General features: G+C 51.9%; 4 protein-coding genes across 4 annotated transcripts; 2 read left to right on the top strand and 2 right to left on the bottom strand.

The window, feature by feature from the left end:
• Positions 1-4,051: 4,051 nt before the first annotated feature.
• On the top strand, positions 4,052-5,288 carry PGRI_095890 (uncharacterized protein; the record flags this gene model as incomplete). Its single annotated transcript, XM_040797302.1, has 2 exons — positions 4,052-4,063; positions 4,302-5,288. 2 exons carry the CDS (start codon positions 4,052-4,054, stop codon positions 5,286-5,288), a joined length of 999 nt encoding a protein of 332 aa, XP_040643667.1.
• Positions 5,289-5,939: 651 nt separating this feature from the next.
• Positions 5,940-10,268, top strand: PGRI_095900 (uncharacterized protein; the record flags this gene model as incomplete). Its single annotated transcript, XM_040797303.1, has 1 exon — positions 5,940-10,268. The coding sequence occupies one exon, from the start codon at positions 5,940-5,942 to the stop codon at positions 10,266-10,268; it is 4,329 nt and encodes a 1,442-aa protein (XP_040643668.1).
• A 59-nt stretch (positions 10,269-10,327) lies between these two features.
• On the bottom strand, positions 10,328-10,759 carry PGRI_095910 (uncharacterized protein; the record flags this gene model as incomplete). The annotated part of the gene is made up of 3 exons (XM_040797304.1): positions 10,328-10,479; positions 10,539-10,573; positions 10,683-10,759. The coding sequence occupies 3 exons, from the start codon at positions 10,757-10,759 to the stop codon at positions 10,328-10,330; spliced, it is 264 nt and encodes an 87-aa protein (XP_040643669.1).
• A 1,247-nt stretch (positions 10,760-12,006) lies between these two features.
• PGRI_095920 (SNF2-related protein) lies at positions 12,007-15,777 on the bottom strand (the record flags this gene model as incomplete). The annotated part of the gene is made up of 1 exon (XM_040797305.1): positions 12,007-15,777. One exon carries the CDS (start codon positions 15,775-15,777, stop codon positions 12,007-12,009), a length of 3,771 nt encoding a protein of 1,256 aa, XP_040643670.1.
• Positions 15,778-15,956: the final 179 nt, after the last annotated feature.

Below are 15,956 nucleotides of genomic sequence, written 5' to 3' on the forward strand. Positions count from 1 at the left end.
TTGATTTCTAATTCCTATATCGAAATATATCCTCTATAAAATATATCTTATTAATATCTATTACTCTCTTCTTAAATCTAAGATTATAAATCTTTTAATTTAAATATAATATTTATATAAATTACCTACCCTTTAGTACTATATCTCTCTCTCTCTCTCTCTCTCTCTCTATAAACCTTATAATACTATATATATTATATATTACTTTTAATAACTTAATTCTATAATTTACTTTTCTAATCCCTTTTTATACTTTATTATTTATACCTTTTTATTATTAATAATTTATATCATATAATTCTCTTAATAAATTCCTAAATCTAAACTATTCTTAACTTTATTAAATAATCTACTCTTTACTTTACTTAACTTAAATCCTTAATTAATATTTATCTCTTAATTATATACTATTAACTTAAATAACTCTTTTAATCTTTTAATTTATATAAAATAACTAAATAATAATTATAATTTATATAGTTATAGTTTATAAAATACCTTAGTATTATAGAACTACCTATTACTAATCGATAGTACCCTACTAGGTATATAGATAGGCTACCGAGAGCTAACTAATCTATTTATTAGTAGATTATATATAGTATCTAATACTCTAGTATCTCTAGGTATTTAAGAAAGAGAAAACCTATTTATACTTAGTAAGTAAAAGTATAATTAAGCCTAATTAAACTCCTTGCTAGGAGGTTTCTAGTATATATATACTTTAGGGTATCGGATATTACCTATACTAGGAATCGCTATATATAGAACTAGGGATATATAACTATAACTCCCGCATTAACTTAGAGAAGTATATATAGGAGTATATAGCGACTCTAGCGGTAACTCTAAAAAGTTATACTAGGAGTAGGAATCGAAAGATATATAAGGATACTTATTTATATACTTAGTTTAGTTCTTTATCTTTAATTATATATTATTACTTATATTTACCTTTTAGACTATTATAACTCTTTACTTAATTATAACTTAATAATACTTATAAGTAGACTAATACCCTAGTATAGATCTACTCGGTGCTCTTACTAGTATCGTTCCTCGATCTCTTAATAGGACTTAGGCTATAGTAAGGCCTTATAGGTAATAGCTTAGTTATAATAGATCGTTAATGTTAGATATATAAGGAGTATTAAGGCAAGTATACCTAGAACCTATCTAACCTAACTATAACTAGTTAGTAGTGCGTAACACTTAGTAGATTTTATATTTATTATAATATATATTCCCTAAAATATTATTACTATTAAAAATATATATCTTAACCCTTAATAATTAATATCGTATATATTATTTATATAATATCCTTATACTTTAATTACTCCTATACTAACTACTTTATTTTACTAATTTTACTATTATAAGGTATTATATATTCTAATCTATATATATTATAGAAATACTTCTATAATTAGACCTAAATTTTAGTTAGTATTATATATTTAAAGTAAAGTATTTATATAATTTATATACCCTAAAATTCTTTTTTACTAATCCTTTATAAACCCTTTATATACTTAATTCTTCCTTTCTTCTTTTCTTTATTTCTCTATACTTAGTATTCTTATTAAAATATACTCTTTACTTTAAAGAAGTACCGGGTAATACTATAACACTAACCTACTTTAATACTAATCCCTTTTTTTTCTAAAATATAATAATAACCTATCTTTTTATATCTTTTCTTACATAAATAATACACAATACGATATATTATAATTTAAAAACTACTAAAATACGCCTTTATATACTTAAATATATACCTATATAATATATACTATTTTTCGAGAATTAATATTTATATTATTTATAGTACTAAGCTAAGTACTTAGTACTACTAAGCTTTAATACTATACGATATATTAAGCCCTAAGTAAGATATATCTCTCTTTTAATTAAAATTCTCTTTTATTTATATATTATATACTACTAAGCCTTTATATATTATTCCTATAACTTAAATAAAATTCTATTATTTATATATCTCTTATATAATATTAAATATACTTATACTATACTATACTATACTATTGACTATTATTATAATAATTTTTAATTTATATATAATATTAATTTAGATTATACTTTTACCTAAATTTAGGTTCTATACTTTATATTATTTTTTAATATAGTTAGTAGTACTATACTATAAAAATAACGTTATAACTATAGACTTCCTCTTCTCCCACATTTTCGACCAAGCGCTTCTCCCACATTTTCGACCAAGCGCTTCTCCCGCATTTTCGACCAAGCGCTTCTACTACATTTTCGACCAAGTCCTTCTACTACATTTTCGACCAAGTCCATCTCCCGCATTTTCGACCAGGCGCTTCTCCTGCATTTTCGACCAAGTCCATCTACTACATTTTCGACCAAGTCCATCTCCTGCATTTTCGACCAAGTCCTTCTCCTGCATTTTCGACCAAGCGCTTCTCCCGCATTTTCGACCAAGCGCTTCTACTGCATTTTCGACCAAGTCCATCTACTGCATTTTCGACCAAGTCCATCTCCCGCATTTTCGACCAGGCGCTTCTCCTGCATTTTCGACCAAGTCCATCTACTGCATTTTCGACCAAGTCCATCTCCTGCATTTTCGACCAAGTCCTTCTCCTGCATTTTCGACCAAGCGCTTCTCCCGCATTTTCGACCAAGCGCTTCTACTGCATTTTCGACCAAGTCCTTCTCCCGCATTTTCGACCAAGCGCTTCTACTACATTTTCGACCAAGTCCTTCTACTACATTTTCGACCAAGTCCATCTCCCGCATTTTCGACCAAGCGCTTCTCCCGCATTTTCGACCAAGCGCTTCTCCCGCATTTTCGACCAAGTCTATCTCCTGCATTTTCGACCATACGCTTCTCCCGCATTTTCGACCAAGCGCTTCTCCCGCATTTTCGACCAAGCGCTTCTCCCGTATTTTCGACCACACTAATTTCTGACCGTGGTCAGAAATCCTACTAGGTAGGCCCTCTTCTCCTTACGACCATACCCTTCTCCCATATACTAATTTCTACCTACTTATCTCTGACCACGGTCAGAAATCCTACCTAAAGGGGGGGGCCTATCTGTCCTTCTAGTAGTAGTATGATATATATGTACGGTATCCCTACTCCTCCCTACTATCTAGTTAATAATCTCTGACTATGGTTATAAAATAGTAGTGTGTGGATATATATTATATAGTAGTACTTCTATTCCTCCCTATATTATCATCTACATATGTATGAATATATCCTATTGTCTCTATATATCGTCTCTTATTTTACTACCTAAGTCTTTTGACTACAGTTCCTTCGATTGTGATCTATACTACCATACGGAAAAAAATCGAGGAACTGGGTATAGAAAAAAAAGAGGTAGATTGCGTAATAAATTAGGATGTAGAAGGAAACCTAAAGAGGCTCTGCTCAAACTTTCGTGTATGGTGAGCTGCTGACTGTGGTAGCCGAGGTCGCGTGGGTCGCGACTGGGCACGTTGAGCGGCGGTATGCGCTACCCGTCCCTTCGCGACTCTGCTTAACTCCGCGGGGGAGAGATTCACGTCAGCAAGGTATATCGGTACATCCTCCTGTGCACTAGCCGAGTACATTAGTAGAATAAACGTGGATAGACGTGTATTGAGAGACTAACCTCATCAGCTGAATCTTCATATTCCTAGCTTTGTAGCGGTATTTTTTGGCATCCCGGCCGGGGTGGATCCAGTCTGACTTTGGGCCCTTAGTCCACCCGATATAGTTGTCATTCCAGATAGCCTGCCAGGCAGTGCCGAACTCCTGTAGGAGCTCCTGGAGTTTAGCCACCTCGGCTCGACCCCAGTGGGGTGGTGGGTGTCCAAACCGGTGTACTGGGATATCGGCTTCCTGTGTTTTTGTTTTTGTTGTGCGTTGCTGCGCTGGACGACGATCGGTTTGTTCTACCAGAGCCTGAACAGCTAGCTCCTCCTGATGTAATCGGACCCTAAGGTCTGTGTAATCCCTACCGGGGCTACTGTGTAAACTAGCCTGTGATGGGTTATACACCGAGTCTATGTCGCTATGTGGGTCGGAGTGAGTACTAAAGATAGTACTACCATAGACAGTCGGCGCGGCGTCAGGGAAGTCAACATGATGGAGGGGCACCTGGCCTCCTTCTGCCAAATAAGGGGACTGCAGGAGTGGTTGGGATACCTGAAGAGGCTGGGGTGGTTGCTTGGTAAAAAGCCTGGCGCGTTTCTCTATGGGCTGAGCTCCTGGAGATAATTCTGTGCTTGGACGTTTCTGTGGACCACACGGCGATTGTGTCCAGGGAGATAGTGCGACTGTTGCTACCGGAGTCACTGGTGTTGGACCTCTAGGAGACGGTGTTACCGGTGCTGAGACCCGGGGAGACGATGCTCCCGGTGCTGAGATCCGGGGAGACGATGCTCCCGGTGCTGAGACCCTGGAGGACGATTCCACTGGTGTTGTTGGTACTGAGACCCGGGGAGACGATACTACTAGTGCTGCCGGTACTGAGATTCTGGAGCTTGGTGCTGAGACCCTGGAGGACGATGCTACCGGTGGTGTTGGTACTGAGACCCTGGAGGACGATGCTCCTGGTGTTGCTGGTACTGAGACCCGGGGAGACGATACTACTAGTGCTGCCGGTACTGAGATTCTGGAGCTTGGTGCTGAGACCCTGGAGGACGATGCTCCTGGTGTTGTTGGTACTGAGATTCTGGAGGACGATGCTACCGGTGGTATTGGTACTGAGACCCTGGAGGACGATGCTCCTGGTGTTGCTGGTACTGAGACCCGGGGAGACGATACTACTAGTGCTGCCGGTACTGAGATTCTAGAGCTTGGTACTGAGATTCTGGAGCTTAGTGCTGAGACCCTGGAGGACGATGCCACTGGTGTTGTTGGTACTGAGACCCTAGAGCTTGGTGCTGAGATTCTGGAGGACGATGCTGAGATTCTGGAGGACGATGCTCCCAGTGCTGAGACCCTGGAGGACGATGCTCCCGGTGTTGTTGGTACTGAGACCCGGGGAGACGATGCTACCGGTGCTGAGACCCTGGAGGACGATACTGAGATTCTGGAGGACGATGCTACCGGTGTTGTTGGTACTGAGACCCGGGGAGACGATGCTACCGGTGCTGGGACCCTGGAGGACGATACTGAGATTCTGGAGGACGATGCTCCCGGTGCTGAGACCCTGGAGGACGATGCCACCGGTGTTGCCGGTACCGAGATTCTGGATGACGATACTGAGATTCTGGAGGACGATGCTCTCCTTGAGGGTGTATCCTGATGACACTTAATGATTCGCTGAACGCCCCATATTTGGTCGAGCCGAGTCTGGTTTGAGCTAAGAGAACTAGATCTCCGCTGCCGAGTTGAGGTAGACCGCCGTCTAGATGGCTTAGGGGGGCTACGAAGGCGAGCCTTTCCTTTGTCTTGTGTATTGGGGGGGTTCCACGTAGGGCTCTCTGAGCTAGCAAGTGACCGTGGAAGTATAATAGCCATTAGGATCTAGTGTAAGATATTGGTAACAAAGAAGTGGTAAATAATCTAGTAAATAATCTATCTAGTTGTTTAATATATCTATACTCCGTAGTTATAGGTTAAAATGAGACTTACTATATTTAGAGTTTGTAGGTCTCAACAAGTCGATCTATCAACTCCGAGACAGCTGGTAAGCAAGAGCCAGGGGGTTCAGGGGGTTCAGGGGGTTTGGGGACTCGAGTCACACGTTTTCGGGGTCAAAATGCATAGCCGCCAAATAGGCACCTATAGATCTTGTGGATTCTTAGTATAGATCCCAAGCCTCTGTCTTACTAGGGTTTTTCATTTTACCTGCTCTTTGTTCTAGTCAGTATTTTATGTATACCCAGCGAGGATTCTTCCGGGGTTTAATATTAGGCTACAGTTTCTAGTATAAGAGGACCTATAGACCACAACCATGGTCGGCCGCCCACGAAAGTATCCTGATCGAGCTGCAGCGCTTGAGGCCCGGCGGCAGCGGTATCGACAGCGACAGCAGGCGGTCACAATCTCCCAGAGGGAGCAGGCCCAGGACGAGTCTACCTCACAGCCCGTCCAGCAGATCACCCAGTTCTACCATACATCGCTACTACCGCTAGAGGGAGACATAAGCGAGACTATACCACTCACCTCAACTGTCCACGATGCCTTTACTACGCTACGGGTAGAGATTAACCACGAGCAATTCGCAGCGAGCGATAGGGATGAGATCGACCATGAGCAGGAGCAGTTCATAGTGAGTGACAGGAGCAGTCTTGATCTCAATCTCAATACTACAGTAGGCGAGTGGATAATCAGTACCGACGAGGACGGGGAGGGGTCGATCCCCCCCCTAGTAGAGAGCGGTAGTACACCGAGTTCCGCGCAGCGGCAGGAGGGACAGTCGACAGAGCCTCCAGCGGTATCACCCCAGGTCCAGCAGCTCGCCCGTGGAATCGCGCAGCAGCTCCTCCAGCACCACGGGTGCCCACCTAACGGCCATGTCGAGCCGGAGCCGAGGGTGCCATCTGGACAAAGTATCATCAGCCTACGGGAGGCAACCCAACAAACTACCGTGCCGGACGTACTAGACCAACCGACCTTCCAACAATACCCTGCCCCGTGGGCCAATGATTTCGCGCCAATGGTCCGCCGGCAGCTACTCTGCGGCCTCAGTCCTGACGAGACCATGCACGGGGATAGCCCAAGGCCACCGGTGGTAGACCCAGGCATCGCAAACGCAGCAGTGCCGCCGGCACTCCCAGTATCGTTTGATATCGACAGCAGTGGGGGGTGGGCGACAAGTCTCGCCGTCGCGCGACAGGGACTATACTGGTTAGCGACACGCCCAGCGATCAGCACCCTCACTAGCTCCCTCCACCTTGATCCGCTCCTCGTCGAGTGGATGGACATAGATACCCAGCGGCTACACCACCGACACGTCCCAGTACACCACGTCCCCCACCTCCCACTTGGGCGGCTTCGTGGTTTCGAGGCCATGGAGGTGTTTATCCTCTTTCCTCGGCTCTACCAGCCATCCCGGAAGGCGTTTGTGTTAACCAGCGAGGAGTACTGCGAGTGGATGGACCATATCATGCTCCCAGCCCTCGTCAGTACACTACCCCAAGAGACCGTCAGCCGGCTACCAGGGAGTGGGGAGGAGGCGATGGCACGAGGGACCGCAGCTGCAGCCGAGGGAGCTACAGCTTCGACACACCAGCTACCACGGATCCAGCTCCTTACGCACTTTATCGGCCCAACCGCGCTAGGTACCATATGGGCAGCGATTCAGGATCAGCTAGCTCCTGGGGCCCATACAGCGAATGAGTACGGCCAGGCAAGACTCCTGCTTACATCGAAGAGCCTAAAGGGCGAGACGCGGCGGGATACATGGTCCCAGATGATGCAGGGCTGGAGGCACATATGGCTTACAGCGGTAGACGACCGGTTCCTAGCAAGCTCCTTTTTCGATGTAGCGAAGGAGGTAAGCCTCCCAGATCAGATCCTAACCCAGGAGGCGACTAGGCCACGGTATGCCCTAGAGCTCACATGGCGCCGGTGTTGCCTAAGTCGGTTCGAGGAGTGGCTTGTACAGCTCGAGACGACGCTGCAAGACCAGACTGAGTTAGCGACGGTACCCTCCCCACGACCAGCTGAGCCAAACCCCCTGACGCAGAGCCCGATTCACTCACCTAGTCCCTCTCTATCTCCGACCGAGCTGATCCCCCTGGTACAGAGCCCTATACAGAGCCCCGTACAGAGCCCTATGTCCTCGCCCTCACCGTCGTCCTCCCTACCTCCGACCGAGCCGATTCCCCCAGTACAGAGCCCGACGTCCTCGCCCTCCCCATCGCCCTCCCCATCTCCGACCGAGCCGATTCCCCAGACGCAGAGTCCAACGCCCTCCCCATCTCCCACCGAGTCGACTGCGCCGTCGACGAAGCCGGTACGGTCACGGTTCTGGCCCTGGGCGCTGCTGCGGGATACTGGGAGCCTGACTGTCGAGACGAACCGCCAATCGACCCTCCGACAGACTGGGCTCCTATACGCACAGCTATACAATACCTCAAAGGAGATTTTCGGGGTGGGAAAAACGTACCCGTTTGGGAATAAGGCGCTTGATACCCTCGCACTCCCGGCAGCGCTTGTCCGGGTTTTGGAGCATACCGGGGGAGGTCGTGCCCACTCCCGTGCCACATTACTCCGCGGGTATCTCCATACAAAGAAGCGGTGCCACCTTGCCCTCCAGGGGGCCGAGGACCGTTCGTATGGCACCCGTGAGGAGTATCGGGTGACGGCAGCGCTGCTCTCTGCGCTAGATAGCGAGATGGAGGCCCAGGGGGGGGATGGCGTACTCCGTGTCCCCCCGGAGGATATCGCGCTGCGGCCGTTCTACTGCCACACGACTGACGACGCAGTCCAGTGGCTGAGGTGGAATCTGAACCGTCTCTGCCTCGCGGTGGAGCTGGTATACAGCAGCCGCCCGGCAGGACAGCTCCACTGGGAACACTCCAGGGTGGCGATGGCGTTTCTACGGGCGCTGCACTACGGCCTGGGAGGGCAGGGGGCCTCTCCGTCCCACTGCCGGGAGCTCTGGATCAGCGAGCGAGTACAGCCGCCAGCCGAGGGCGAGGATAGGGGCACAGTGATCGAGGGCCTTGGCTGGGGGGAGACTATGCAGCAGTACGGGTTCGCTTGGTTCCAGGATAAATTCGACTGGGGACCGATGCTATTCCGGGAGCCGCACCGGGCCCGGCTTGCGATCCGGCTACCCTCACTCCTAGGAAGTTACCTCCCGCGCTACGGCGTAGTGCGGCAGGAGCTCGACGACTGGGTATTCCTGCACGACGTCTTCCTCCAGCTGGAGGCCTGTCGTGCACACCGCCCCCGAACGCGGAAGATCCTCGTGCTCCTCGCCGACCTCTGCCTGATGGCGTTTCGACGGGAGGTCTTCCGGCGGCTGTCGTCTGTCGAGCGGCTGCGAGGGCCCCGTGCCGCCGAGGCGCTCGAGGGCCGCCAGCCGCTAACGATGGAGGTGCTCCACGATATCCTACCCGGGGGCCGGCTGGCCGACCACACGTACCCGCTCGGGGCCAAGGGGATCCAGATCAAGCATATCGACACCATGTTTACCGTCCTCTGGGGGTGGGAGGGCGACGGGTGGCAGGGGGAGCTGGTGCAGCGGCAGCACTGGGCGTCGAAACCGTACCGTGAGCTATTCCACCGCAGCTTCGACGCGATCGCCGCGACACACTCCTACGAGACCGCGCAGGAATGGCGGAGGCTGGTTCACGCCACGTTTGTCCGCACCCACTGGGTACTGCCAAACCCAACCCAGCGCGACTTCTGGCCGAAGGGCAGAGGGGGCCGGCTACCGCTGTGGTGCAGCACCCACCCAGCCCTCGTCCAATACGTCTGCCGCGAGATGACAGGGCAGGTCGCCTACCAGCCCGTCGTGTTTCGCTGGACGCCGGCAGACCTACCGACGCTGCCGCGTACTGGGTGGGAAAGGAGCACTGAGGCCTTTGCGACCACGTTCCCGACCGGCTGCCGGGTCGAGGTGATTCTCCCATCGCTGCCGACTGACGGTATTGCAGACTGGGTGGGCGGGGATGCTCTAGATACCACCGACGAAGGTGGACCGCTGATACCGCCGCTGGACGAGGATGGAGAGATTGCCCACTGGATCTGGACACGGTACCCGCCACGGTACGCACTGCGGAAGCTGACCCAGCAGGCGAAGTGGGCCCCCGAGAATCTGATCCGGCAGCCGTGGCTAGTGACGAGCTACAGCGACGATATCTTCGCCCGGGTTCGTGCAGTGGACCGAGCGCGGTGTGATGCACTCAGGCTACGCCACTTTCCAAGACTAGAGGAACAGGTAGGCAGTGTAGAGCCGGAGGAGCTGAGCGACCCAAGCTCGATCCGAAGCGAGGAGCAGCGCGCCATCGCCGAGGATACCCGGCACCGTGAACTGGCGGCTAGAGCGAAGACGGCGCTTAGGAAGGTGTGGAAGTATGATACGCTGATGAAGGATTTGAAGAAGGATTCCCAGAAAGGCAAGGTCGTCAGGGGGTATAAGGTAGAATATGCAAGGGCCGCTACAAAGAGAGCTCTTGCACGGGAGGAGTTTTCGAGGCCGATCGAAGATATCCTCACAGAGTTAGATCCAGAGAGATTTCCGAGGGAGCGATTTGTGGCTGCGAGAAGAGAGCGACTAGCAGAGGCCGCTAAGCGGACAAAGGATAGTGGTGGGAAAGAAATGTAAACGGATGTAGCTAGGTTGATCTAATTAGAAAGTGGTTGTATTGCTAGCTTGGTATATAACTATCCTTTGGTAATATAGTCGGATAGTGTGCGACCATCCTGATTCCTGATGTTGTAGTCCGATAGGGTGCGGCCATCCTCAAGCTGCTTGCCAAGAGGGCATCCCTCCTCGTCTTGGATCTTGGATCTTGACGTTGTCGATGGTGCGGCACCTATACGATAATAGCTAGTTAGTATATATTTTATTCGATACTGGTTAGTCGGGACTTACCACCCTTGTGGTGGGGGTTTGTGGCTACCCCCTGCCTATTGTAGACTAGGAGCCAGAGGCTGGCTGCCTAGACTCTGGCAGCCAGCCTCTGGTATAGAGAGTTAGTAGACCACTTCGTCGAGTTGAGCGGGAGACAGGACTTACCTTGGGTAGGTGGCGTATAGGCTGGTGCTCGAGAGGTGGAGAGAGGGAGAGAGGGTGGGGAAGAAGGAGTGGGCCATTATATATCTTTGAGAATAGCGAGACGCGCGAGATAAATATATACTAGGTGCTCTCACTTCTGATTTTGCTGGGTGCTCTCACTGCCAGTCTTGCTGGGTGCTCTCACTTCTGATTTCTCTCACTTCTGATTTCTCTCACTGCCAGTCTTGCTAGGTGCTCTCACTGCCAGTCTTGCTGGGTGCTCTCACTTCTGATTTCTCTCACTTCTGGGTGCTCTCACTTCTGGGTGCTCTCACTACTGTAATCTCCTACTTGGAGGTTTTGTATGATAAGCCTAGTAGGTACATGGCATACCGATACTAACGTCAACTTTCTGACCGCGGTCAAATACTCATCCTACGTGGTAGCTGTAGTATCTCCTACTATATCCACCAAGTATATGCCTACGTGGTAGAATACCGGGAAAAAACCCAGGCCGGATTTACTACAGGTTCTATACGGAGTATACATTACACCGATTGACCACATAATTATCTACATCTAGGTAAGTAAAAGAGCGAGCCCGGGTGGTCATGGACGTCTTTTGTTAAACAAGTCTTCTATGTAGAGTCTAGACTATAGGTTAGGGCCTGCTATAATTATAATTCCCATAGTGGAATTTCTGACCGCGGTCAGAAAGGGGGGCCATATGTCACCGCCATACGTCACCGCCTACCATGGCTGCTTGGGTGGAATTTCTGACCGCGGTCAGAAAAGGGGGCTGAGCACCTGTCTCTTATCCTACAACATAGATGATTACTAGTCCACACGCTTCTCCCGCATTTTCGACCACACTGACTCTTGGGTGGACTTTCTAACCACAGTTAGAAAAGGGGGATCTCTTACCCTAGATAATTACTAATCCTACTAGATAATTAACATAGCACGCGCTTATGATCACATCTGCTTAGGTATTTGACTATCAAGAGGTGAACAGGACCCCTACCACAAGAGGAGAAGGCACGGAGACAGATAGCCTCAGGCCATCCCTAAAGACCGAGCACTCCTTCCATCGTCACCAAGTCATGTCAACTCCCGCCATTGGCAATTCATCAACTCATCCCCCACCACTAATTCACTCACTCATCAATTCATCTTCCACCGTCACCAAGTCATATCAACTCCCTCCATCATCAAATTCATCAATTCATATCGGGCATCAAATTCATATCGAGTAGTAGGAACCTAAAAAAACCCCCCTAGAGACGGTGTGCCTGGCAAAGAAGACCGAACCGTACGCCGTGTAGGATCGACCAAGGCGGCCCCTCTAGGCAGTCGCGTAACCCTCGTCGTCCGCGCCGTCTCCGCCAAACCTGGCTACCGGCTTAGGAGTAGATCCCTGGGCTGGTTGCGACGACGATGGGGAGGCGAGGTAGGCAGTGGCCACACGCTTGTGGCTCACGGGGCCCGGGGAAGCGTGGTCGCTCGCAGCTCGCTTCATGGAGCCGCGTAGGGAGTACCGCCGGCCACTCTTGCTCTTGCCTTCCAGCCCAAGGTCTTTGTAGTCGCCCATGGCCAGCCGGTCCGCACAGTCAGGGCCGAGACCAAGCATATGGTTCAGCAGCTGGTTCGCGAGCTGCTCAATGGTCGCGTCGCGATCCTCGGAAGACTCAGGGACCTGTCGCTCAAGGAACGGGCGGTACTGCGCGGCGATCTGCGGGAGGACCTTGGTCGCATTGTTGAACTCCATGTACCGCTGGATGGTGTGGTCCATAAAGAGTACCCACGCACGCTGCTCCTCGCGCTGGCCGAGGCGGTGGATCCGCCCGATGGTCTGGAAAAGGGAGTTGTGGTTCAGCGCAGACTCCATCAGGATAATTCGGCTGCATTGGGAGTGCATATTCAGACCGGTCGCACCACAGTTGTAGGTGGTGACCAGGACCTGGGTAGACGAGCTGGGGTCATTGAAGCGTGCGATGGCGCTCGAACGCAGAGTGTTCGACATAGCGGCCCGGATCACCACAAAATCCAGCGGGAGGGTACCGAGGAACATCTGGACCAGCCACAGGGTCAGGGGCCAGTGGCAGAAGATCAGGAATCGGGGGTGTGAGCCCACCGAGTCGAACACGCCTTGCTGAACCAGAATGTGAAACAGGTAACGCAGGCGGGGGCTCTGGTGAGCGAGGTACCGCGCCATGGCGACCCGGTTCGTCGGCACGGACGCAGACGGATCCTCTGTGGTTCGTGACCAGAAGAGTCCAAACCCGTGGTCGTCTCCGCGCTCAGTGAAGCGAGAGATCTCAGCGGAGAGAACGCTGGACGGGGACCGTCGGAGAAACCGGTCCAGCTTGGGCGAGACAGACAGGTGACAGAGCATACGGAAGGTTGACCAGTTCATACTAGCAGGACTGTCCGCAGGCACAGCCGGGGCGGCGGAGGAGTCGCCTGGGGGCCCGTAGAGGCTCTCGCAGAGGATGGTGAACCCGCGGTTGTGGATATCCTGCGTGTGGCGGGTGTAGCGAAGCTCAACGGTCGAGATGTGGAGGCGTGGGATGTCTTCCCCGATGACCACGACGGCACCGTGGGGTCCAATCATCTGGTTACCGGTCTCACGGGTCAGGCTGCTGAGGCGGAGGACAATCGGGAGGGCCAGGAACCCACTCGCCGTCGAGAGCTTACCCCGCCGAGCGAGAACCACCAGGCCACGGGGATCCAGCAGGAAGTAGGGCTTTCCCTCAGCAGGAAGCTGGTCTACCGCCGACCACTGGGTGTAGGGCTCCAGCGGGTCTGCTGCGGCAGCCGGGGTGGGATTCATGCTAGGAGGGAACTTTTGCGGGCTGTCTGCGGGGATTTTAAACTCGGTTCTCCACAGCAGTGCGAGATAGCCACAGTAGTCCAAGGCCCGGTTCCACATCGGGGTAGCTGTCACACACCAGGTATACTCCCGGTCGAGGAGAGCGACCGACTGGTGCTGGCGTGAGGAGATGGTCTTGAGACGGTGGCCCTCGTCGCAGATCACACGGCAGAAGGAGGCCGTGACCTTGGTGCAGAACCGGCGGGGCTTGTGCGCTGCGGCCTTGTTCGGCGCGGACGGGCTGGCAGCCTGCTCCTGGAGCTCGCCAAGTTCCGTCACGGCAGCGTCGATGCCGGCAGGGGGAGGGGTGACTGGGCCGTCGGCGGTGTCGTCGGTGTGGTCAGCGACAGTGGTGTCAGCGTCAGTGGTGTCAGGCTGCTCGCTACCATCCCGCGGGGTTTGTGGGCCCGCTGGTATCGCCCCCGTGCCGCCTCCGTCGCCAGAGAGCGAAAGGGTGGCAATGTCGTCAATGTCAGAAGTGTCTTCGTCCATACCGGCCTCGGCGGCGGTAAGATCCAGCGCCATTGGGTCGGTCTCCTTACGGGCGGCCTTCCGAGGACGGCTGGCAGGATTGCCATCTTCGTCAATCTCCGCGGTGGTGCGGGTGGCCCACGTGTTGTACGACGACAGGACCACAGTACGGGCTGACGACACCTGGTCAGTCGGGCAGCAGCCGAGGAACGTGTTCAAATCGTCCAGCGACTCAAGCATGACGAGCTTCCGCTCAGAGTCACCGGTGCGGGACTTGGTGCTGTAGAACAGCCGGACTGTGAGCGCGTCGCCAAAGTGTCGATCGATCTCCAGGAGCCACGTATCAATCAGGGCGGAAGGTACCAGGATCAGGGAAGGCCGGTACGGAGGCTGGGACTGGACCAGCGCCGCCTGGTGGACGAGCGTCAGCGCAGTGAGCGTCTTTCCCAGGCCACAGGCGTCGGCCAGGATGCCGCCCCGTAGCGGGCTAGCTTCCTGCTGAAGCATCCAGGAGACCCCAGTAACCTGCCAGGGCTTGAGAGTGGTAGGACAGACTGGGTATGAGGAGACCGGGGTGAGTACCGGTAGCCCTGCGCTGTCGATAGAAAGTTGGGTATGCTGGACAGCGGTGTCAAACGGGTACGTCAGGTGGTCAAGGGACACATCCCGGGCGGACACAAGTGCGGCAGGGTCAGCCATCGGCATCGGCCTATCGTCGACGGAACCAGCATGGCCGAGAGAAGAGTTAGGGACCGAGAGCGCCACTAACGCAGAGCTCGCCGAGATCGCAGTCTGGAGCTGTGGGTTGTTCGGCAGGCTGGGGGGAACCTCGTCGGGAGCAGCGTGGAGAACTGAGCTAGTGAAGAACTCGGAGCCACAGAGGTGGCGGTGGAGGTCGCGCACGTCAGACAGCGTGAGAGGCGCGCGGTTCAGGCGCGCAGTGGTTGGCTGGAGCAGCTGAGCGGTAAGTCCCACCACCAGGTCGCAGTACTCGGGCTCCGAAGGGACGGTCTCCATCGCGCTAATGAGCGGTTCATCGTCAGTATCATCACAGGGGTCCGTGGGGTAGAGTTTGAGGAGTTCCAGAAGGGCCTGCGAATCATCCCGGGACTGGGCCGACGTACCGTGGGTAGGGATAGCGGTAGAACCGGCGGCGCTGGACCGGGACGTGGTCAGCTCCGGCAGCACAGCAGGGCGGATATGAGGGGTGGTGGCGAGGTAGGCTGTGACACTCTTTGCCTTGGCGATTTGCCGGGAGAAGTAGGTAAGGAGCTTCCAGCAGATCAGGGTCTCCTTGGCGTCGAAGTAGAATGGGGCTTTGAGAAGCTGGCTGCGCCGACCAAGATCCTGCGAGCGGGACAGAAGCAGGCGGCGGATATGCCACAGTGCGCGAAGGTCAAACACATTGGTCGGCTCCACGTGTGGGGTGGAGAGATCCGGGGGGGATGGGGATAGCAGGACGCTAGTGTATTTGCCCACATGGTGAACCGCAAGGAGGACCAAGGAGTTGCGGATAACGCGGTGACCCGGAGAGACCTGTGCTGAGTCGGCGAAGCCGAATTTGTTATCACGGTCGTGGTAGAAGTTGAGGATGATATCCCGGGTCTCGGCGCAGTCTGAGCTGACGAGACGGAATAGGTTCTGCGTGTTTGGATAGCCGAGGACACCTGCGATAGCGGGAGCGGAATCATCCATACGACGGATAGTGGCAGTAGAGATGTCGATGGTACCGACGTTCTCCAGAGACGCCTCCTTACCCCTGGACTGCGCCATATCTAGATATGGGAGACACGACCAGACGTAGAAAGGGTAGAAACTAGCACCCAGTCAGCTCATCGAGGTCAAATCGGAGAGGGGGTAATACAAGGTGTGTATGGAATAAGAAGGTAGTAGAAAAGACGACCAACAAAGACTGGACTACTGACCTTGGTCAAAGACGATCGATCAAGCGC

The sequence above is a fragment of the Penicillium griseofulvum genome, assembly GCF_001561935.1.
Source record: "Penicillium griseofulvum strain PG3 chromosome Unknown contig_24, whole genome shotgun sequence".
In the NCBI taxonomy this organism is placed as follows: Eukaryota; Fungi; Ascomycota; class Eurotiomycetes; order Eurotiales; family Aspergillaceae; genus Penicillium; species Penicillium griseofulvum.